The following is a 24057-nucleotide window of genomic DNA, read 5'->3' as shown; positions in this document are numbered from 1 at the left end:
AAGTTTAACTGGGCATCACTAAAAAGACTTATCAGAACTGCTGTCATTTGTGATTTCTGTCATTGTCACTCGAAGTGTCAGATCGAACTTTTCTTGTTGATTGTCGCAGATAATTTTGGTGATTATTTAATAAACGGTAAATTCTTTCAAGTTTTGTGACTCAAATTAAAAGTATATTAAACAGTGAAATGATTCTTTCCAAAAGTACTATATGGGTTTTGTGTGTATTGTTGTTGGTGTCTATATTTATGGCAAATTTATTGAACATTATTGCTACGGATCATAATTTCTATATTGAAAATGAAAATGAAGGAATAAATTTTACTAAATATTTAGGTGAAAAGTATGTCAAAATCACAGATACTACTAAGAACGTTATTTGGTTTCTCCAGGTAAGCACAAATTAATTTATTATTGTTTGCGTGATAAAGCCTGATCATTTGTTGTGACGCAGTTTTCAAGACAAAGGCGACTGCGAATAGACTATTATTGTTATCATGAATAATGCCGGTACTTTGTGCGCTACTGTATTGTTAATTAATATGACTTAGAAAATTATATGTATAAACAAATATTGCCAAAATCAGATTTCAGATATACATATCAGTATTTTTCGTGATCCTGGTCGAATCTCTCAGTTTCAACAGTTTTGTGATAACACAGTGAAGACAATAAATCCTGCTGTAGTGTTGGCTACAGGGGACCTGACTGATGCTAAAGCTAAAGATAATCTGGGTAGTTCCCAAGTGAAAACTGAGTGGGTTTACTATCACAACATTATAAAAGAGTCAGGAGTAACTGATACTGCTGTCTGGTTAGACATAAGAGGAAATCATGGTAAGCTATACACATGTTACAAAAATCTTTGATAGACCACCTCATATAGACTTACATTGACAACCTTATTGCAGGTTACTCTCTTCCTTTGTTTCAATAGTTATGCACTTTTATGAATATCTATATTTGTAAATTGACACAACAGGTCAAAAACAAAGGTATCAACAAAGATTGTCATCTACATTTCATAAATACATTAGCAAAATAATACATTATATCATTAAAAATATATTTAAACACAAAATTTTAATCATCATAATTAAAAAGTAAATTTAGAGAATGAAAAACATGACGTAGAAAACTACAAAGCATGTATGATGCAATCCTTTTTGTGGTCGGGTAACTGTCCCACATACTATCACCTGTTTTCTAATTTATGCTGTGCATAGGTGATTCTTTTGGCAGGTTTTTTACCAAAGAGTTTCATTGTTGCAATGAGTATTAATTAAATCATTGTTAACAAGTGACATATAAACAATGAAACTTATTTGAATTTAGATGATGCAATATTTAACACTTAAAATAAATTTTATTGATAGCTTTTATCATGTGCAAGTAATCTTGTTATAGTGTGTTGATAAATATTATGGTAACAAATATCTACTTTGAATGTCTTACAAATCTTCAAGAGCTGTTTATTTTGTTCTTGAATGTAACACCTTATTGTCAATAGAATAATATACTTATTTGCAGATAATTTTAACATCAGGACAATTAATGCTCAGGAGAATTACTTTAGAAACTACTCAGTACAAGGACAGACCCATGCTAAATCCTATGTGCATATTGTAGATCATAATGGCATCAAAGTTGCATTTTTGGGTGTTGATGCCTGTCCAGACCCCGGGTTGAGAAGGCCATTCAATTTTATTGGTCTCTTGGACTCAACAGAACAACAAATTATCCAAAAGCTAAAGATTGAAGCAGAAACCAAAGCTGATCATATTGTCTGGTTTGGGCATTATCCCACCTCATGCATATTACCTCTGAAGAATGAATCCCCTTGGCTAGATTTGCGTCAACTTATTGGTAGTAGTCATGGATCACATGTTTATGTATGTGGGCACTTACATTCCATGGGTGGACTTGTCCCGAGAATGTATACTAAACAGAAAAAAGGTTATTTAGAACTTGAGCTGGGAGACTGGAAAGATAACAGAATGTACAGGCTGGCTGCTATAGACCATGGACACTTTTCATTTGTTGATCAAAAACATAATGTTTGGCCTCTCGTACTAGTCACAAACCCAAAGCATGCCAAGTATATTATGCCTGGCAGAGAACCTTTGCATTTAGTTCCTGAATCAACTCACATAAGAATACTAGCATTTAGTGATGTTGATGTTAAAACTGTGGAAATAACATTTGATCAAATTAGTTGGATGAACTGCAGGCTTACAAAACCTCCACTTTTTGTTTGTAATTGGCTCCCTCACTTGTTTACAAAAGGTGTACATCACATGTTTGTGAAAGTCACTGATGAGTTGGGGAGAGAGACTAATGTAGACCACCCATTCACTTTAGATGGAAGTTTGATGAATTTCGAAATTACAGCAAGAATTTTACTTATGTTGGATGCTGGTGTAGTGGTAAGGACTACATATTATTTTGTTTATACAATTATTGTATCTAACATCTTGTATCATTTTGTTTTTTACAGTTTAGGCAATTTTCGGAACACTTTACTGGTTAACGTTATTTTTACAGTATTATATAAATTAAATAATATTTTATTATAAGAAATATATGTTGTACGAATATACTTGGAATTACCATTTGCTTATATTTAGGCATTCGGAACATTTATGGTTAAGTTCGTATGTTTGATACAAATATCCTAGATATCGAAGGAATTTGGACGACATGTATTGATACGAATTTGGTTATTGAGTAAAATCGATCGAATATTTTATCGATTGTGTTGTATGCGTATATTTACGTTTGGTCCATGGCATTGAGAGCTTATAGATGGCCACATTGGAGCCATATTTGTTGGGAATATTGATAAAAGCGCATTCCTGCAGAACATTTACATATATGTATGGAAGTTGCAGCTGATGTTTGTACAATACTTTGATATTTGTATTAGCCCATTGTTTAGATTATCGTCTATTTGGGCAGAACGTGAAAGGAATAAGGCGACTGATAAAGAATTTACCATTTGTGTTTTTGTTGTCAATACAGTTGTTATTGGCATACTTCTTTTGGCTAGAATATGGAACTATGTCTTTTATTTTTGGACCACTAAGGACGTGGAGTATTGCATTAAGTATACTTTTGTGGTATAAGACACTGAATTTGCCTCTAGAATATTGCAGGTAATAACCATTTTATTACTTTGAGTACTTTATAACTGCTTGTTTTTAATTATCGCGATTAAAAAAGTATTCCTATTTAAAAAAAGACTATAATGTTCGTTTCTTTATCTTTCCAGAAACTTAATAAAGCTGAACGACATGCCGTCATAGTATTGTTACGCGGCGACACGGGGGCAAATACATTTGATCAAATTGTACAGCACCTAGATATGTGATATGATTATGAGTTGAAAGTAGTCGCTTTCCGAGTGGGCCAAGTAGACTTGGGCTTTTGAGGACGATATAAACGAACCTTGATATAAATAAACAAATAATCTTATTTCTTAGTCTATATAATTATATTTTTCGAAAGAAGTCGTTGGCACCAAAGATTTTCAATGTCAAGTAAGTTAATTAAGTATTGATATGTGAAGATTATTGATTATTGGATTATTGACGAGACTGTTGCTTCAACACCTTAGTCTGGTTAAAGGAATGACTCAATTTGATATCAAAAGATAGACAATAATTTGAAATGCTAGTATTTTCAGCGCATTTATATCCCTTTTTAAAGTTCTACAATTTAGTAGTATCTATTTATTGTAAGTACCAAGAGAGGCAAAAACCAATATATTATTGTCTTTACTTCAAATTAAATTATTATTTTTAAGTTTTTTTTCCAAAACTTACGTTTGGAAGTAGCTATATAAAATGGTCGGACTGATCGTTGATAGCACTGGCACATATTAACTCATATTTAGTCCTTGTAATTCATATTTATCCATTTATTACGACAACGGTCACATACATACCTTCTCGTCACACTTCGTTAGAAAGTATACAATACTATAGTATAAAGCATCTCAAGCATAAAATCTAGATTAAAAAAATGCAAGGTACGTATCAGTAAATTCAGTATGCATTTCGTGACGAATCTAAAATGAATATTTAAACAATAATTCGCCTGACTATAGAGGATTATGTATTTATATTTCAACTTCTCAATCCTAGTCACCGGGTAACTTACATTTTTTCTCTCACAAATCGCTCGAAACTGGACTAAAAAGTCAAACCGACGTCATTTATTAAAAAGAAATATCATTAATGTCCAATACATTTTTAGTTTTTAATTCTAATAAGATCCTCTGGCCGTTTTATTGTAGATAGTACTCTTACGGCATTGATATATCCACATTTTTCTTGTTATAAGTTCTACATTAATCCATCAACGAATATCAGTCATATTTATTTAAGGTTCATTTCTACGATCATTACCTATACCTATTTTAATTTGCGGTTTAGTAATTAAAGTATTAAACGATTTATAATTCAAACAGTTAGTGCTAATAGACGTATATGATAAAATAACTGACGCTAGTAAATTGAAAATAAATACGTATTATTAATTAAAACTTACTTCAACGCAAACTAAGTATTTTACTTGACTGACAAATTATCACAAATAGAAGTAAATATAACTGTAGCTAATTTTAAGTCTTTATTTTTAAAAATAATAGCAACGCCCCTAATAAATGTACTGATGATTAATTTATAGATATATTTAAAGACATTTTTATTGCAAAACAAATTAAAAGGTGCTTCATGGTACAGGACAAAAATACATAAAAACATTTAGTATAAAAAATAAAAATTATATTCAAAGTAACCACATTCACCTATTACAATAATAATAGCTATGCTATGTACAATTACTTTTATTGCTTAGATCCTAAGGCTGTGAATGTCAAAGTTGCCGATGTATAAAATGCATGCACTTATTTTTCGATATTTTTAACGATATCATTCAAAACGTGTAAATTAAAAAAACAAACTGAGTCCGCACACTTCATCGTTTCGATCGTCACAATAATTTAATTACCTTTTACACGTACATTAACCATCAATCATCATTAAATTTGTATTAGTGGATGATAATTATAAATTAAAAACTCGTTATTAGTAGTTTTTTATTTCATAGCTATGTGCCTGAGCGTCATGAAAATATTACAAGTTACATTTTAAGGGGAAATAAGTTTTCTGACGGATACCTATGTAACTAGAAATTATAGAAAAGATTATACAGAAAGGAGTAATAGTGCATGTAATTAAACTGTATTTTTAAAGATATAGAAAACGAATATGCTGCTAATAACGAGATTTAAGTTCTGATAGTAATTGTGCTACTATAAAATTAATCAGTGTTCAGTGTACTGAGTTATTACATTGTGTTAGGTATTTTATCGTTGTATTATATAAATTTTACAGCTTTTTTCGTATTACAGGACAAAATAACACACCTGTATTCATATAATTATATTATTTACTTTTTATTTCGCGTAACACAATTACAAATAGAAAAGGCTTTGACCTACCTACAATGCGACTCGCCTTTCTATCGTTCGTACAATAAACTTCGAAAATAAAAATAAATTAAAACGCTGTATTTATAATCCAATTTCAACTAGAATTTAATAAATATGAGAGGTAATTGTTTTATGTCTTGTGATATATATTTTTGCTTAGCGATCGTGTAAATGTTTGTCCTTTAATATAGTCTTATGTCTAGTCTGGATAGTATTTTTGTATCGTAACGTACTATATGTAGTTGAAATACCTGTATGTCAATGTATGTTGTATGTTGTAACAAAAGCTTTGTAGTTTATAAGGTGTAGTTTAAAGAGATAGTGTTATTGACTCTACTTAAACATTATTCCATATTTGGCATCTATTTTCGTTTGTACATTGTGTAATCAGACTGTAATACTATTGTTAGAAATATTTTCAATTTAACTTTTAGAGTAACCTGCATTTTTATTGACTGCATAAAATTAAATCCTTACATAGTTTACCTTTTGATTCTTTATTAATCTTGATTGTTCCCAAAAAAGCAGTAGCATTACAGACAGTTTCTTATAAATTTTAAATCAGGACAGAAATTCAAAAAGTATAAAAAGTCGTAGTGTATCGTAATTATACTAATTATTCCTTAAGTTGTAAAAAGTATTGTTCTTCTTGAGTACGTTTTCATCCTGATTGTATCATAGATGGGACGATAGTGCTTTTAATTATAATTATAAAGACATCTTTATTATTTATATTATGATAATCGCTTATATCTTTTATTATTTGTGCATTGCTTCACCAATCTCAGTAAAAAGACAAATATATGCAACACAAAAAATATAATTCTTACAAATAAAAATATACAAAAGAATAAAACAGTATTTTTTACTTACACTACATAATCTCTTTAGTTTATATTGACAAAACATTGGAATATTAAAAATAAAAACGGTATAAAAATATAAAATTCAACTATATTTAAATATAAATAGTAAATAATTTTTTATTATTATCACAGGCACTTTCATTGTTCACGACTTTTGGATGCCGGATTGACCACCAGTCAGTGGCAACAATTTTTGTGTGCGCACAAGTGCTGGACCCCAATTCATTGTATTGACAGTGAGTGTTCCGCCCCCGAAATGTGCTTAGGCGAATACGAATTGTGTCAAATTTAATCTAATTTCCATTCAGTCATCGGTAATTGTAAATAGCGGAATTGGGCCCGGATCACCTCTTGAGGTATGTGAGCGGCGGGAAGGTGGAGGTAGATAATATCCCCAGTCACACCGATAACATGCCTTAACAAGTGACTAGCATAGCACGCTACAACATGGCAAAATGAACCTTACTGCTTCGATGGCGGTCGACTGTACAACAATTGTTAGGTACCTAGATACCTATCTACTCACACGTAATTGATTCATTATTTATTATCAGATCATTTTGTCATTCCTTGTTAACTAGAAACTAAACGTTAGAGAGTCCTAATTTAGTTAAATCTTATGTTTATAAACCTTAACAAACAATGACACCTTTTAATCCATCCTATCCATCCTTACATTGAGATTTACAAAAACACCGATCTTAAGTAATATACCTGTAACAAATTGAGTCTATCTACAAGATTTGTAAACTCGTAGTAATAAGACAAATACGAGAGCTATTTGAAGTAAGACGATCCATAATACTAAAGCGAAGAAATCAGCGCTCAGATTCCTGGAGAGTCCTAAAAACTCTAGGTGACTGCTAGGATCTTTAAACATGCAGAATTCTTGGTGGCAAGGCAACTTCTCTCTACCAAGTCCGTATACTGTCTCAAGGAATGCATCAAACGCGTATCTAAAGTATGAGATGGTAGCAAATGGACGAAGGTAGACGGGCATCTCGCGGTACGGAATGAAGAACTCTGAGAACATCAGCATTGGTATGTTGGCTGCGGGGATCACGAACAGTCCCAGCTGAAAGGAAGAGTTAAAGACAAGTTTTTAATTGTCTAAATATCAGACCTGTTGGTATCAAGGTGAAAAAAATTAGGATGTATAGAGCCTTTAGAAATCTGGAACGCGTTTTGGTAAACGAAGACGCTTAGGATCTCTCGAAGATTCTTTAGGGTCGCCCAACAAAGGAATATAATTTCGGGGCAATATTTTTTTGCTTCCTTTTCAACTTTTGAGTAATATACTTAGGTAAATGCGGATTAATTCCTACCCCAAAATTGTGTTTGTCCCTTAGTCAAAAGCTTACAATAATTTATAGACCGAGAAGATTAGTCGGTAATCGAGTTATGTAGAGCTTTGTAGAGACAAGTAGACATTATTTGTTACCTTCATTCCGCACGAGGCTCCAACAACAAAACCGAAAGTCTGCGCCAGTATGGTGACTAGAGCACACGTGAGCCACGCCAAGCCCATGCGGTTGATATCCAACGGCTGAGACGTCAGATACCACGCAGGGAATAAGAACACTGTCGCACATAGTAACTGGAATGAGAGAGGACAATGGTAATAACATTTATGATATTGGTCAAGGTTCCAGTATCACCATCTATAAATTTGGCAGGGTATTTCCATCTATGAAGAATTGACCAAAATTTTGGAACTCGTGCCTAAAGCTCTCCCAAATCTACGAAAGCTTTACATAAGGTTTTAATAGATATTATAATGGAACATTACTTTGAAATTATTTTTCTTCTTCTATCACAAGTAACACTCCAAACAATGATCGGTTATAGATTTTTGGAATGCTTGTTATCGATCTTTTGCAAGAACAGATCAGATGCGCATTTAACATACCTGTATAGGCAAGTCTACGATGATCTTGGAAGCACAATAAGCTGGTAACGAGTACCACTTATTCAGATGCTCATGAAGGACCACGTTCGCTTCTGTTGGAACTGAAAATGAAATGGCAGTATTAATATTTGTCTAAAACAACCAGTTAGGGATTTCATTATCCGGGTCATGTAACTAGGTACCTACTGTAGCTTTACATTAATTATTGCAAGACTTGTTCTTCTTGCTAGGTCATGGAAAGAGTATTTGTGAAATGAATAACTGCTTTATGCAGAACATTTAAATGTTTCTGAAAAATTGAAACCACCTCTTCACAAGACATAAATTTCTCACTGAGAGAAGGATGTAAAATGTTCCAAATAGGTTAGATCACCGTGATACTTTTTACTTACATGTTTGTATAGTAGGCATGGCATTTGAAAAGAATAGGAACAGAAGGAAGAAGAACAAGCAGCCAGTGTTGGACATCATGCGGCCTGCCTCCGCGCCCGCGCCGTGGTACAGTGCGCCCAGCAGGAGAGCCACCATGAAGTGAGCTAGCAGGCGGATCTGTGAAGAGTATAATTTATCATGATTGAAAGATGATTTTACAAAAATCTTTCATATTTTGCTTAGAATGGGCCAAAACTATCAAACTGTAGGTTAAGTGGTATTTAAAATTTAGTAACAATTAAAGTTCCGATGGACGCCGGAGGAAAAAAAAAAGTTCGGATAGTTCAGCATTGTCTGTTGCAGACATAATAAAGACGAAATATCTAATAATAAAAATCAACAAAAATCTCGGTTGTCAATTCTGTCCTTTGTATAAAAAGACCTTGTTTTTGTTGGTAGACAGATTCTGACTAACTAAAGGACAAACAACAAAGTCAATGGATAATTAGGTAGATAAAATGGGCTTGAATCGTATGTAAACCTATGAAACAGGGAAATTATTAAATGTAATAAGCCTTGACTTATTACTACTAAACATATTTTATAAGGTACGTACCTGAGTTAAATAAACGTCTCTGGCTACTCCAATGCAGCATCGCCAAAGTAGAGCGTTGAGTTGTTGGCAAACACTCGCAGCGTAGCCTTTGCAAGGAGTCGGGTTGGGATTCAGTAATGCTTCCGATTCTGGTGATAGCTCTGTGGATGGACAATAATTTAAAAGAAACCAGAAAGCAACAGATTGGTATTTAAGGAGGATTTGTTTGCTTTATTCTCTACTTTTTATGCATTATTATTGAAATGGTATTACTTGTGTATTGCTATACATTGGTACATTAAAAATTACCTTTCCCTTTGCCATTATAAACATCGTTCTTAGCGATCTTGCTCATTTCGTGAGCATAGCTGCTTGCTTCGTGTTCTAAGAGATTCAAATTGCCTGAGTGCTCGTCACTTGCTATTTCTAACACTGAAATCATAAATCTGTAATTAGCTAAGATTAAGAAGCACTTTTTTGTAACAATTAAGCCATTCAAACTTAGAGGGTTTTTTATTTTTTATTGAACTTTGTTTTTGTGTGAATAGAAGTTTTGTTCGCTATGGTGGTAAGTTGCGGTAGCTCACGCTATTGGATACGATCGCTGCTGTCACCCTTAATGTAGCTTTGCTGAGACGTTAGTCTCATCTGAATGTGAATACGCAAACTGAACTTAGACGTTTAACCGTCTGAATTTGAATGACATCGGCCTACATAAAGCACGGAACAAAAACATTTAAGTCACCTGGCATTTTATCTGTCAGGACAAAGATCTTACGCTTAAACAAGGCAATGCACAGATAACTTCTTCTATCTCAAGGGCGTTATAGGTGTTATTCTTACTCTCGGACGATTGAAAACAATGTATGTCAATTTTCTTGAGGTTTTTATAGAGTTTATCATTTATCTTCAATCCATATTTAAACACTTATTTCTGTTTCGTTCTGTCGTTATTATTAGAACAAATATTTAATCATATTAAGGACAATAAAGGTGCACACAAGACAATGCTATTAGTAGATACGTACATAAAAATATACTTACAATAATCAGCTATATTATAATACTGTGGACATATAAAGCCCGCTCTAGTAAGACTCTCGGGTACATCAACAATGGCGCCGGCGTATAGCGTCCTGCCATTAGCGAGGACTATGACGTCATCGGCGGTGTTGAACAGCTGTGAGGAAGGTTGGTGAAGGACGCATGCGATGGTGCGGCCGCTGCGGGCGACTGTGTGGAGGGCGCGGGCCACGGATAGAGACGATACTGCGTCTAGACCACTGGAATAATGGACCAAGATAAAAAAATAGGTGAAGGTATATTCCTGTGTGATATAAATTATACGTTATTTATGTATATTAGGCCCTCCTGTGCATAAGGCTTCTCAAATATGTACAAGAATAGAGTCATTATAAGAATAGTCATAGTTTATAGCATGTTATTAGTAGGTATTCATATTTATTTGATACTCATATTTAGGAAGTTTTGAAATCAGACAAATCAAGCTCTAACAGTCACTTAGACTTGGATTTATGTATTTTTTAATTACATTTAACACTAACATTAAACTCGTATCGAACGTGTCCATATTTACGGATCGTCTCAAATTACTAACGATGATATCGTGTTAGGAATTCTATGCAAAAGCTAATCTAACCCTCACCTTGATCGATCGAGCTGTAAGTAGGTATATCTCTTTAGACTTAGGTAGCTAGCTATTATAACGCCTTTACGATAATTAATGAATAAAACATACAGTATTAATTTAATTGTTCTTTTCTCATAAGTAATCGCACGCAACTGTGACGTGGTTAACATAAAAAAATGACATAATTTTGTCTTGTGAAATTCGTAGTTTCGTAGACATTTCGTAGGCCCTTGATAACATAGATGTAGGCTACGAAAGTGCGTATTTCTACAACATACTGTTACAAAACTTACAAAGTAAGACCTAAATTTCAAAGTCCAGTTCTTAGATCTTAGATATGGACGTTTGCTGTTAATCTGTAGTTAATACCCCAATCTAATCTTGTATCGAATGCTTTAATCATTTGAATACATATGTTTCTAAGCGGTAATTAGTAAGTATGCTCTTCATTTGTTAGATAAGTATTCTAATTATAATCATTTTTAAATATTCGACCACATTTTACTTTTCGAATGCGTTTTAATTTGAAGGTTTTTTTTTAGTTAATATTTTTGTCATGATTATATTTTTCTGTACATCTAATGACTACAATAAACATTTAAGATTTTATGGTGATCCACGATTAATAACTATCTTTTATCCCATAAATATATTTTTTTAACTCAAAATATCTGTTATTTTAATAATTAAAACTTACCTAGTAGGTTCATCCAGCAGCATAATGGTCGGGTCTGTAAGTAGTTCACAAGCGATGGTCAGTCGTTTACGCTCCCCGCCAGACAGCCGGCCGGCTCTTGTGTTTAATACATCATGTATACCGAGCTGTTTTGTCACCGTATTTATCTGTACCAAAAGAGTTAGAAGTTAATTTATTATATGCCTTTACTAAGTAAAGATTCCGTAATATCAAGTGGACAGAACATTAATATTATGACATTGCTCGCAAAACATGAGCCCCAAACGTTCCTCACTTTAATCAAACTTGTCTTTGTTCTGTTATATTATATTGATTAAACAACTTAATTTAAGCAATATTCACGAACATTTTGCGTATAAGGGATGTTGTCTGTTACCCTTTACTCAAAGTGGCCAAGTATAGTTAAACGGGACTCCCAAAGAGCGTGGTATTTGAGAGATATACAACTATGTCCTCCTCAACTGGACATCAGGGCCCTATTCGCGCCTATTTTATATCTTTTTTCATAACCCTTTTTCTTACACGTGTCAGTAGTAGAGTACGTGCCTTCAAGGTTATAACATAGTTAGTTTTTTATATTACATTTTAATTTAATATGTTGATTGACAAACTCAAAAACACTCAAAAGCAACATTTAATTAACATCCAAAACAGGTTTATCTGTTCACATTATACTGTCAATGGATGTTTTTAATATGAGATTTATATTCTTTTATAGACATCCATAAAAAGAATTAATTTTATCTGAATGGATTAAAATAAGCAAAACCCGGTCACGTGTGAGACGGTCTCGTGTGCAGACGATTTAGAACGAAATGGCAGAAAACAAAATATGGTATTTTTATGGGAGCACCGTTAAATTAAGTGTTTATAAGTCTTTGAAATTAATGATCTATGAAAATCTCTAAGGATAGACCAACTGCGGAGTCTTATGCTTAGAGTCAAGTTTTATCCCTCGGGTACGGACGAAATTCTGATTTCGTCTGAAGGCCCAAAAAGTGGATAGTGAAGATGAATCTAAACGTAGGTATTAATATCCAAAAAATTGCACCTAAGGCTATTTAAAGAATAAATGTATAATTAAGAAACCAAAATAGCCAGACTCAATTCAAAGTTGTTATTAAATGATCCGGTTTTATATTTGAATAAAATTGATGCAAAACTGGTCAAGGGCGAGTCGGACGCACGACGGTGACTGATCCTTGCAAATATACTAAAGAAAATCTTAACATAAAATTCATCATCATTGATGTTTATTTCAATATTTATTGTTAAAGTAACAACGGAAATACATAATCTTTAAAAATGTCAATGGTCTAGCTATCACGGATTATGAGATACATAGGTACTAATGAAAGATGACAGCGACAAAATTAAGAATTTGTTAACCGTGATATAAAGTTTATGTTTTCACAAATAACTCTTTCATCCCTAATAAACATCGAAAAAAAAATTAGTTCTATATTAAGTTATATTATTATGCATTTTTAATACTAAAAAATATTTGCGAAGCGATTAAAAAAATAGGTAAATTGGGTGTAGAATAATTATTTCTACACAATCACATTTTTATTTTCCAAAGCTTTACGATTTTCTATTGTTTTATTCTTAATGCAGTTTTTGTGACCAAGTATATTGTTGTTAGCAAATGGCGTGTAACCACTAAAATCGTTTTATGTGTTAGCTTTATAAACGATCAGATTACTGCGTAATTCGTTTTGTATAAGTACATACTTAAATGACATGCAAATTACCTATTTTATAAAATGTTTCCGTAAACTTTGATATCCTTCTATTAGTAATAGAGTTTGTATGTTTATTTTTGTATTTGAATATGATTTTTTATGTTTATACGTTACTGTCCCACTGCAGGGAAAAAACCTCCCTTTCCGCTGCCCGGTCTATTGCTTTTCCATCAATTTTTTGAAGTATGCCGCGTGTTCGTAGCACCGTGCCGATCCATTCGGGATCGTTGAAGTTAGCAAATATATTTTAAATATTTATGTATACAACATTAAACGATCGTACTACCAATAAAAAGTTTCTTGCTTAACCAGCATCTGTCCAAGAGACTTGACTTTCTAATAATTTTAAGAATGCAGAGTTCAACAAAATTGTAGAGCTAGTTTATTTTTTCGTCTCCTACATTAGACGTTATATCTCTACAATTGAAAACTTTACATGTTAATATGACAAGTTAAACATAGTTACCGCATTATTCCTTTCTCTGTGGGAAACATTAGGTAGCTTCAGACTTGCAGCAAATCTCAGTGTTTCTCCAGCTGTCAAGGTGTCTATGAGAGTCGTGTCCTGTGCCACTAGCACGGAACTACGGCCTGCACCGTACAATGACCCTGTCACACCTGTCTTTCTGTAAAAAATATAAGTATTCTTAACCACCCAAACATAGTATCTGGCACTGAATTTAGATATAATGTCATCCGGTCATTGAGGTTGCAGATAAAACTGGTTTTGACCAAGAAGAGGTATCGAACGAGTTCATTTACATCAACTACATATATATAAAAAGCATCAATTTAGAGTCAGCTTAATTGCTTTATGCTTAATCTAAGCTTAATCGCTGAAATTGAGTTAATAAAAATGTTCATAGAGTTCGCTCATCTTGTAATAAGCAAATAAAAATAATAATTTTGGAGATATCATATAAAAGTTAAGTTCCTACGAGTACTTTATAAAATCTGTAAATTCATCATAAACAGCAAACATAGAACATTGTGTTGATAAATGCGCCGTAATTGCTATCAGGAACTGTGTAAATATCATTTGTTTGAATACATCATCCATTAGTCAATCTTTATAGATAAGTACCTACATACATGTATATAATGCATTTAAATTGCAAATACAATATACTGAATTTGCTTAACGCATACTATAATTATGCGGTTTTTTTAGGCGTTGCGGTGAGTGTTAGATCAAAATTGACGAGGAACTGTAGCCCCATCCTAAAGTCAGACCATTACAATTGAATTTTTAAGACAAAATATCAAATTCGTCCGTCAAATAATTACGTACGTAGCACAAGTACGTAGACAAAATAGGTTAATTAATAAAAGGTTTTCAGGATTCGTTACTTCTTAACATCACAAAATAAATGAAATGGAGAAATAAACGTTAAACGCATAAAATGTTGTGTATTGTTGCGAAGGTTGAAATCGTATATTATATACAGATCTAGTCATTGATTTGCATTTTATATCAATGATATTGTTCGCTGTCATACTATAGGACAACTGCAACAGTACATGCCTGATGTTTCCTTATAAGGGTCATTTTATTACTTGTAAGTGTCGTAAGCGTTGTAACTGCATGCCAAGTCTTGACCGAGTAATTTGCTGCTTTTGGTCAAGAAAAATGTCTTTTAAATTAAAAAAAAATTAAAAGGTCTACCATTCGCATTCTTACCTTAAATATAATAACCTGACCTAAAAGACTGACTTAAAACTCAAATCTCAGGGTTTACTAGCGTAGTGTCGCATTTCAAAGCAATATTATTGCAGTTGCCGCACTACATGGATGGACGTCCCTCTTAGCTAGTAGTTCAAAATTCAGAAAAAGTATAAACTTGTAAATGTAAAGTCATGAAAATTATGAGCTTACTTTCTTCCAGCTAAGATTTTGAGTAGAGTCGTCTTTCCGGCGCCCGATGGTCCAAGAATGAAGGTCATCCGTCCCGGTCTAAGCGCGCCGGATGCCCCTCGCAGTATGGCATTTGGACTGTCGAAAGTTTCATCTCTCTTATACCAACTCTTTCCTAAATAGACAAAAAACTGAGTATTAAAATAAAATAAAACATAAGCAAATTGTTGTTGCACTAGATTTGTATCATCTACAGCATTTTAACTAATAATTAGCTTCTATTAAATTTATGTCACGATAGAAGAATTTTAAAATAAGAATATGGTTCATCGTCATTCTTTGTTTTTTGTATAGTTAGGTACAATCATAGAAATCTAAATAATAACCTTGTTATTTAGATTTCTATGGGTACAATATTTAGTTGACAGCTGGAAAGATTTTTATAAAACAAAATAATAACAAAAGTGTTGCATAACATTCGGAATAAAAATAAATTTGTGCTTGAATTAATTTGTATTGTTTTTTAAACGTGTTAAAATTTTGTTTTAAGTATTAGTGATACTTGTTGTTGTTATCACTCTTTGACAGCATTTGTTTATAAAAAACGAATTACAGTATTCCACTTGGTATCTAGGCTTTTCTGATATTTATAATAATGTTTGTTTTGACTGTAGGCTTTTGAACTAATTTGTACAATGTAGTTAATAATACATTGGTACAGATTGGCAGACATTAACTGTAATTTCGTGCTTAAAAATATTTGATAAACATTATTTTAGCATGCTTTAATTATTCATAAAATGTATGTTAAATTAATGAGTCTTATTGATAGGCATATAAAATGGACAAGGTTAAGGATTATTAAAATTGTGTGAAAGTATTAATATCTTGCAACATTGTTATCGGCGATAACAGTCCTAATATCTTACGATATTTAGTAATTACGAATTAAGATTAGTTTAAAATCCGTTCCTTAATCTTGTATAAACTTGGTTGTGACATAGTTATAAGGAAATTCATGCAATAACCTGATGAAACAAGACGAATTGGTACTAAAGAGGTGGAGAATATAAAATTACATGATTTTTCACAGTTTTTTTAATATAATGTAATAATATATCCTGGGACAACTCACACACGATTATCTGATCCCAAGCTAAGCAGAGCTTGTGTTATGGTAACCAGACAACTGATAAACTTACTTATATATTTCTAAATACAAACATATTATAGATGAATTACACCCAGACACCAGAACAAATGATCATGCTCATCACACAACATTTGTTCTGGGCGGGACTCGAACCCACGACCTCCGGTATAGCAGTCAGGGTCACTAACCACTAGACCAACAGGCCTGTCAAATATGTTATGATTTAAAATTTTATATACGTGCCTGTCACTTTTAGTGACTTTTTACGGAGTACGGTTAAACCTATTTGTCCTCGTTTTTGTTTTGAAAGCAGTTCTAGTTATGATATTATTCTGTCCAGCTAGTTCTGAAGATTATGTGGTATGAACACAAGTATTTTTGTCCGGATTTCCCTTTAATGAAGCTCTTGAATAACGAGGACGTTAAGATTTTTAATTGCAGCATTTAGTCACTGTAATTAAGCAATGAAATAGATACAAACAATCTCATTATTAGGCTTATTTGCGTTTTAAAGTCATAATTCTAATTTCGGTATTATAAATTACAAAATTAGTTAGATACAGTTCACGTATACTCGAGAACTGAGTAATTAAATTTCCTGTTTCGTAAATGAATGCGTTGCTCCCAAGTCAATTAGCAATTGTTTTTAAAAAAGAGGTTTCATACATTTGTTCCCAAGATCCGTGAAGGCAACCATGAAAAAGGTTCTGCTCTAGAGTGTTAGACGTGATTTGATATCCCACAGTATTAGGTATGTATTCTTCGTATATATGTTGCAGCAAGGCACAAAATGAATGGCGCAAATAACGGAGGCTCTACCACCATTTCTTATAGTAGTAATATCGCAGTTGCGGAAAAGAGACGTCGTATAACACGGTGTAATGTGCTGTCACACTTTTACAACGGCGGTACCTAAAATTACTTTTAAATGTGACGGTATAGCTAAACAGCCCGTTCTCCATGTCAAGGGCTTATAGTACCTACATTCGCTCTATACGACTGCATGGATAGCCGAGTGGTTGAGTTCACCACGCAAATCCACTAAGTGTAACGTGTCGCGGGTTCGGACCCGTAAGAATTTGTGTGATCCAAAAATGTCTGTTCTCAGTCTGGGTATCCTTGTGCATATGACTTGAATGTTTGTGAAAAGCCCCTACGACACAAGTATATTAAATTCCTTGATCCCTTTCCTGATTACTTTATTACCCGATACTTATTAAGAAAGTCTTGGATATGTTATAAATGTTTACATTCCATCTTGTCTATTCAAGGGGTTCGCAAGTAACACAATGGAAAGGTAAACATAGTTCAAGTTTTCTAAATAAGTTTATACATGTTTAACTGACTGTATCTTGTTACACGATTAATATGAATGCAAATAATTCTTAACAATATCTCTATCTTAAATCAGATTTTAAGTATTCATTGTTCTTATATTTCCAAACTAGAAATAAAAGATACCAAAATAAGATGCTAAATGGCTGCAATAAATTTTTTATCTTGATGATACATAAATGATACACGAAATGAAGTATGTAACCAAGTACAGAACAAGTACATCATCATCGGCCTAGCCTTTTCCCAACTATGTTGGGGTCGGCTTCCAGCCTAACCGGATTCAGCTAAGTACCAGTGTTTTACAAGGAGCGACTGCCTATCTGACCTCCTCAACCCAGTTACCTAGGCAACACGATATCCCTTGGTTAGACTGGCTGTCAGACTTTCAAGCTTCTGACTACCTGTAACGACTGTCAAAGATGTATGAATATCCGCCGGGACCCGCAATTGAACGTGCCTTCCGAAAGACGGAGGAACTCGTTATGACAAAGATGGGCACCCATCTACGGACCGATCGCGTCAAGCGTAGCTTAACCTGTGATCGATTCACTTATGCGATTATAGCTTAGCCACGAGCTCATCAGACAACAGAACAAGTACCTAGGTACAGTTGAAAAGCTTACTATATTATCTACTCATGTACCTTAAAGCCGTTGGTATGCAGGGAGCAGCCATCTGCATGGCTATCCAAACATTCCCTACTTGGTCACCATTACCATAATTCTGATAGGTATATAGAATGGTAATGTTGGCCATATGTGAATGCACAATACGCATGTCAAAACAAAGAAGGTTGAATAGAAAAAAGAAAAGAATATTTGAAACTTGCGTTAAATTAGCGAAGCGCGTAAGTTAAAGCTTTTTTAAAAATTGAAGGCTAGATTCCATTTTAGCGAGGCTAGGTGTGATTTTATTGCATTAACGCAGGACATGTTTAAAATGGGTACTTTCAATCAGTTTTCCTAGTAAAAACAACGTTTATTATATTTATTACTCTTGTGCAAAGCCGAAAATGAAATAAAATTAATGTGCTTCGAAACAGATTCACAGCGTGTTCATTCAATTGAATTTATGTGGAGAATAGAACATGATAATAAACCTCATTATTACATTATAAAAAAAAACATTTTAAATATTTGCCTCCTTAGGTTTAGAACTCCGTTGTATTTTTAAACATTTAATTATTATTTTTAAGACTAGTTTCATACACGTGTTCTAGGTATATTACAGTAATAAAGATTTGAGATAATGTTATCACATGGTCAGTTAAGTTTCTTTAATTTTGTATAATCGCTTTACCCTCAAAAGCACTTCGGTGGCATGTTTGCACGTTGATACTGTTAGAAAGAGAAATTAAAGTTAATTTGTTTTTTTTTAAAGACGACTCCTGCAATTTAATCTTTGTATCGCAGGGGGTTTCACAAACATTCAAATGACATGCTCAAAGATACCCAGACTCAGGACCGAATCGAATTAAATCGAATTTCACAAGTGATAGTAATTTTCAGTGATATGTACGTATTGGTGTTATGAAGTATGTTTAACTATGCTTGATGTCAAGTCTGTGTAACTTAATAAAAAAAAACAGCACATTATATTCTGCACTGTAATTGTACAATGGGCCACAAATTAAAGAAGTTATCACAAATATTTTATCAAAGAATAATAACATTATGTTTTTGTATATATTTCTCTGTACCAAGTGAACAGTTAACTGGAACAATTGATAACTTGTGGTTGGTTGATATTATCTTTTCTGGAGATAATGGGCAACTGACCTATGTCGGAAGGCCGGTCTAAAAAAGTTGGTCGCAGTTATTATTTTATAACAATATGACACGTGGCAAAAAGCTATGTAAAAGGGAGAGAAAAGTATGCTAAATATATTATATTTAGTATCTTTGAATAATCCGCTTTAGCTTCGGTAGAGCTTAAGAATATTTAGATGTAATAAGATTAAGATGGTGATAGTTGGAACTCTTCTGGGAGAGGAAACTGTGGATAGCTTATACTCATCATCACCAGCCTGTCACCTTAAAGATGAGTATGATGCTCTAAATGACTTTCTCTTATCAGGAAGGTAAAAAAGAACAAATCTCTACATTTGGAATTTGGTTTCATTCAAAGATATTTTTCTGTGAGAAGCGAATTCAATGAGTGTATGTTTAACTTTGGTTTGAGTTACAGTTATGAAGAACTGTAACTCAAACCATCATGAAAATTGTATAAAATTAATCTCAGGTTTAAAAAGATTGATTTAAGTAGATATGTAAACTTTGAAAATAATAAAATACCTATTATTTGTTATGAGAACAAAATGCGTTGTAATTAAATTAGCATTGTTAGGTTAAAGTAAACTTTGACATAGAATTTATATTTATGGATAAAAGTATCCGGGATTATATCAATAGCAAGTAAGGTCGTATCGAATCGAAAATATAAATGTATTTAAATGATGAAGTAATTAATTAATTCATCCTTGGGTATACGATTACACTGTGATTTGAATAACGGTAATTATAGACATTTTAATTTGATTTTATTTTCTTGGTCGAAAATAATTTATGAGCTTGTAATATGCTGTACGTAGATTTATAAATTGATATGGCTTGGCAATTGTTTTGCTTGAAATAAACAAAGGATATCATGAGATTTTTATCCAGGTAATATAGATAAAGATACTTTAAGTCATTCAACAACGAATCGCTTAAGCAGTTAGTCAAAGTTTACTACCGCAATATCGCCAAAAGCATACTTTCTCTTAAAAATAAAACACTGTAATCATACCATTGGGCAGTTTAAAATGTATATCCAAAAACACAGACACATCACACTTTAGTTTCATTTCATCACAGTTTCCAACTTCGACATCCATTTTACGTTTTGTAAACAAATGCTTATATTATCGCGACATTGATTAGTTTACGCGTGTTGCGCACGCGCATGCGGCTGCTGTACTGGCCGGAGTGACGGGTACTATCGTGTGCTGGCGTTGTGGGACGTGAGTTTAACTCTCTCCGCTTTAGTACCGTCAGAAACAAAAGTTTAATAATATCAGATTTTCAAAACAAATGAGCACAATCAAATTCAGTCAGTTAAGCTTGCGATATTTGGGAGTATGCATAAGCAATACAATAATATAAGTTTCAATATCACGGCATTTAAGAGCACAAAGGTATGTACAGTCACCAATATAAGTTAGTACTTACAAATAGATGTAAAAAATATGAACTCAGTCAAATTAAATAGGGTGGATGTTTTTGATCATCAAGGAACAAAGGCTGAAATAAACTAAACATCAATTCCCACAACACTAAAAGGTTCTGGCACTTTGTTGTCAATAGCAAAGATTAATTTTAATTATGAGAGTCTGAACAAGGTCTTTAATAAAGGTAGTGCCCTATGTTTCACCTCGGCGTTATACAAATACAAAATACCAAGCAAGGAATTGAAACCATATTAATTCATACAATTAGTAACTGTTTTACTGTTTAACTGGCTGACTGTACTTGTCTTGTCACATTATCTCGTTAAACTCTTGTATGAAATATTGAATAGGTTTTATAAAACTCAATGTTTGAGTAGGTATGAAATAACACTAATAACAAGCTGATATTTTGGATACATGACGAACTTCTGCATTTTAGTTCTATACTTTATGTTGCTACTATCAATTAAACAATTCTGATTGCAAAATTAAATGTTTAAGTTATATTTAATAAGTAGCTGTTGCTAGCGTTTTAGCTGTCGCTTAACTAGATGCCAGCTATAGTTGCAAATACATTGCCCTTTTTAACGAATTCGGATAAATAGGCTATTGGATAAATCGGGTAATCTAAGGTCAGCCTCCACAACAAGTTTCGGCCCTGCTGTTTGTTCGTAAAGACGTAACTATCATATTTATTTACTTATATATTAGTGTGATGTAATATAATAAGGAAATATTCAAAACTAAAACAAGACGCTTAAGTTTAAATTGATTTTGCTTTTCAAAAACGATTTATTTCATTCTCCTTAAATTCCAAGGCTGCTAATAAACGTGTGTATAACAATAAAACTTCACATAACTCATTATTTAATGATAGTTGTATGCAAATCACTAAGTGATCAACACGATTTAGATGATACTACTAAGGATTAGTTAATTTTTAAAGGTGACGTCTCAATTTAACAGAAATACAACACTGACAAAAAGATTTTTTATTTTACTACATATTATAAAACAGAAGCGCTTTTTCTGTCCCCTTGACCACTTAAATCTTTGAAACTACTCGACGGATTTTGATGCGGTTTTCTTTAATAGATAAAGTGATTTAGTGAGGAAGGTTTTTAAGGATAATTTATGAATAATTTCGTACAGGAACATAGTCAATTTTTGCGATTTCAAATGTATTTACTATTTTTTTACACTTTCATAGCAAAGCTGGCTTAACCCCAAGAGCTACATCAAAATAATGTTGGACAATATTGTACACCATAAAAAGATCTACAAAAAAGTCTCAGACAGAATTTGTCTATCTTTTAAGGTTGACTCACCATAACCATTTTTTTTGGCTAATAATTTTATTCCAAAACAAAACTTCTTTGCGAAGCTGTGTTTGTTGATGATGGTAATCCTTATCAAAATCAAAATAAAGAACGTTAAAGAAATTCTGTAGTTTATATTAGCACTGGGCGGGTCGCCCCTATAATAATATAAATTAAAAATATCTTTGAATTTGCCTCGCCGTGAAAAATTAATAATTCCCTGTTTATGTGGGAAAATAATTTTAAATTGAGTCAATTAAATAACTTCAATAGCCTCGGCAAATACAGGTAAGATTACGATATATCTCTGTTGATTAACTAATTACGTCCGCGATCGCATATTAGCACGAATGGGGTTCAAGAGATCGACTGATCACTTACAGATAAACACCAAGCTCTTATTAACATAAACACAATGCAGATACAAACAAATTAATGACAATGTAGATGCTTTGGTGGCACTTCCTGGTAATCCTTGCAAGAGCAGAGGTCTGATGTAAAGTAATATTAAAACCTGTTTTTACAAAATACTTTTTAGATTGTTTTTTTTTTGGGGTCGTGTATTCTTCTATATATGATATTAACCATAATTCATTAAGCGGAATTATTTGGACTCATCTTCAGCTCCAGCATCGGATCAGTTTTTTGTCTTCACAATAATGCATTGTCACAAATGAAAACATGCTTGCCAAATTACAGCTCAATCGGAAAACAGGAAGTTGATGCATGTAAGGATATCGACAAAGGTATGGGTGAAGGTAAATAAGAGCTCCCAAGAAGAGATATTATGGGATAACTATAACTCATATGATGCATCCAATAATTAAGTAGTCTGATCTACTTCCCAATCATATTGTCACATTCCGGGGAATTTATCAGGCCAGTATCATAATTGCATACGATAACAAGTAATACAGTGTAATATGAAAGAAACAAGTCACGTAATATTAGGAAATCACAGGTATTGCAAGAAATATTTTTCGTTTACAACAATTCAACCGTGCAGTCAGAACACGATTGCCTTCACACACTTTGTGAGAATCACCGAGAATGCAATTTAAAATATGCTTAACATTATTTCAATGGAATCAACGGCATTATTAAAGATATATAGATAGAATTACGATATTAAATAAGATGAAACGGTATTTCTAATCAATTCACTCACTTGCCCGTTTAACTGTGCAGAATATATCCGTGTAAACAATCAAACTCCCATCTTCAACACTAATGTCGTCTCTTGCAGCTTCAACATCCATTTTAACACTCGTAATACAAATTTCTATATTTTAGAATATCAACAACAAGAACGGAAGAAAATGATTATCAAGTTTAAGCACAATTGGAAAATTGGAGTGTCGCAGGCGCGTCTGTCGGCGCAAGACCGCGATAGGACGTACTCGCGCGCAAGATGCAACTGACACAGTACACATAGGGTCGATCTACTTACGATATCTTCAAACTATTTATCATTTATAATAATGACCTGTGTTTACTTATCATTACTAATTACATTTTGGACTCTTGATAAAGAAGATACGACAGAGCTTAGACCATTCATTAAGGCAAGGACGAAATTATGTGTCACCTGCATCACATCATGCAAGCGTTTCTGACTTTATTACTTCCTACTTTAGACGTGTAATTTACACGGTTATTCCATAGGCTCAATTGTTAGATCATCGGGAATTTGTCCTTATCAAGTACTGTCAATGGACTCCTCGGTGTTCTATGATATACTTACTTTATTTTCGTAAAGATTTTGATCTGGAATTAGGAAACGCGTGTTTTGCAGGCGATGTAAAATACCACATTAGTATCTATTATAAAATACTCTCTGACCCAGCAAACG

At 33.0% G+C, this 24057-nt stretch overlaps 1 protein-coding gene and 1 pseudogene across 2 annotated transcripts; one reads left to right on the top strand and one right to left on the bottom strand.

The window, feature by feature from the left end:
- The first annotated feature begins 66 nt into the window (after positions 1-66).
- On the top strand, positions 67-3837 carry LOC113497406 (annotated as a pseudogene).
- A 2309-nt stretch (positions 3838-6146) lies between these two features.
- On the bottom strand, positions 6147-23960 carry LOC113497168 (ATP-binding cassette sub-family G member 4-like). 2 transcript variants are annotated; one of them, XM_026876578.1, is made up of 11 exons: positions 23374-23960; positions 15209-15362; positions 13799-13958; positions 11588-11733; positions 10284-10522; positions 9549-9671; positions 9261-9400; positions 8665-8821; positions 8273-8373; positions 7805-7960; positions 6147-7438 (listed from the first exon to the last, which is right to left on the bottom strand). In XM_026876578.1, the coding sequence occupies exons 1-11, from the start codon at positions 23462-23464 to the stop codon at positions 7094-7096; spliced, it is 1812 nt and encodes a 603-aa protein (XP_026732379.1). In that variant the 5' UTR covers positions 23465-23960; the 3' UTR covers positions 6147-7093. The 2 variants fall into 2 exon arrangements, with proteins under 2 accessions (XP_026732379.1, XP_026732380.1); XM_026876579.1 differs by lacking the exon at positions 23374-23960 and adding an exon at positions 20466-20883.
- Between the last annotated feature and the right edge of the window lie 97 nt (positions 23961-24057).

The sequence above is a fragment of the Trichoplusia ni genome, chromosome 9, assembly GCF_003590095.1.
Source record: "Trichoplusia ni isolate ovarian cell line Hi5 chromosome 9, tn1, whole genome shotgun sequence".
Lineage (NCBI taxonomy): Eukaryota > Metazoa > Arthropoda > Insecta > Lepidoptera > Noctuidae > Trichoplusia > Trichoplusia ni.
Note: the sequence above shows the minus strand (reverse complement) of the source record. Positions and strands in the feature narration are given on the sequence as shown.

Bases quoted from the DNA above. Each gene is read 5' to 3' on its own strand.
- LOC113497168 (XM_026876578.1), bottom strand. From the start codon at position 23,464: ATGGATGTTGAAGCTGCAAGAGACGACATTAGTGTTGAAGATGGGAGT. The intron at 8,374-8,664 runs GTAAGTAAAAAG...TTTCATTTTCAG, and splicing joins CATGCCTACTATACAAACAT to TTCCAACAGAAGCGAACGTG. The intron at 7,961-8,272 runs GTATGTTAAATG...CTCTCATTCCAG, and splicing joins TCGTAGACTTGCCTATACAG to TTACTATGTGCGACAGTGTT.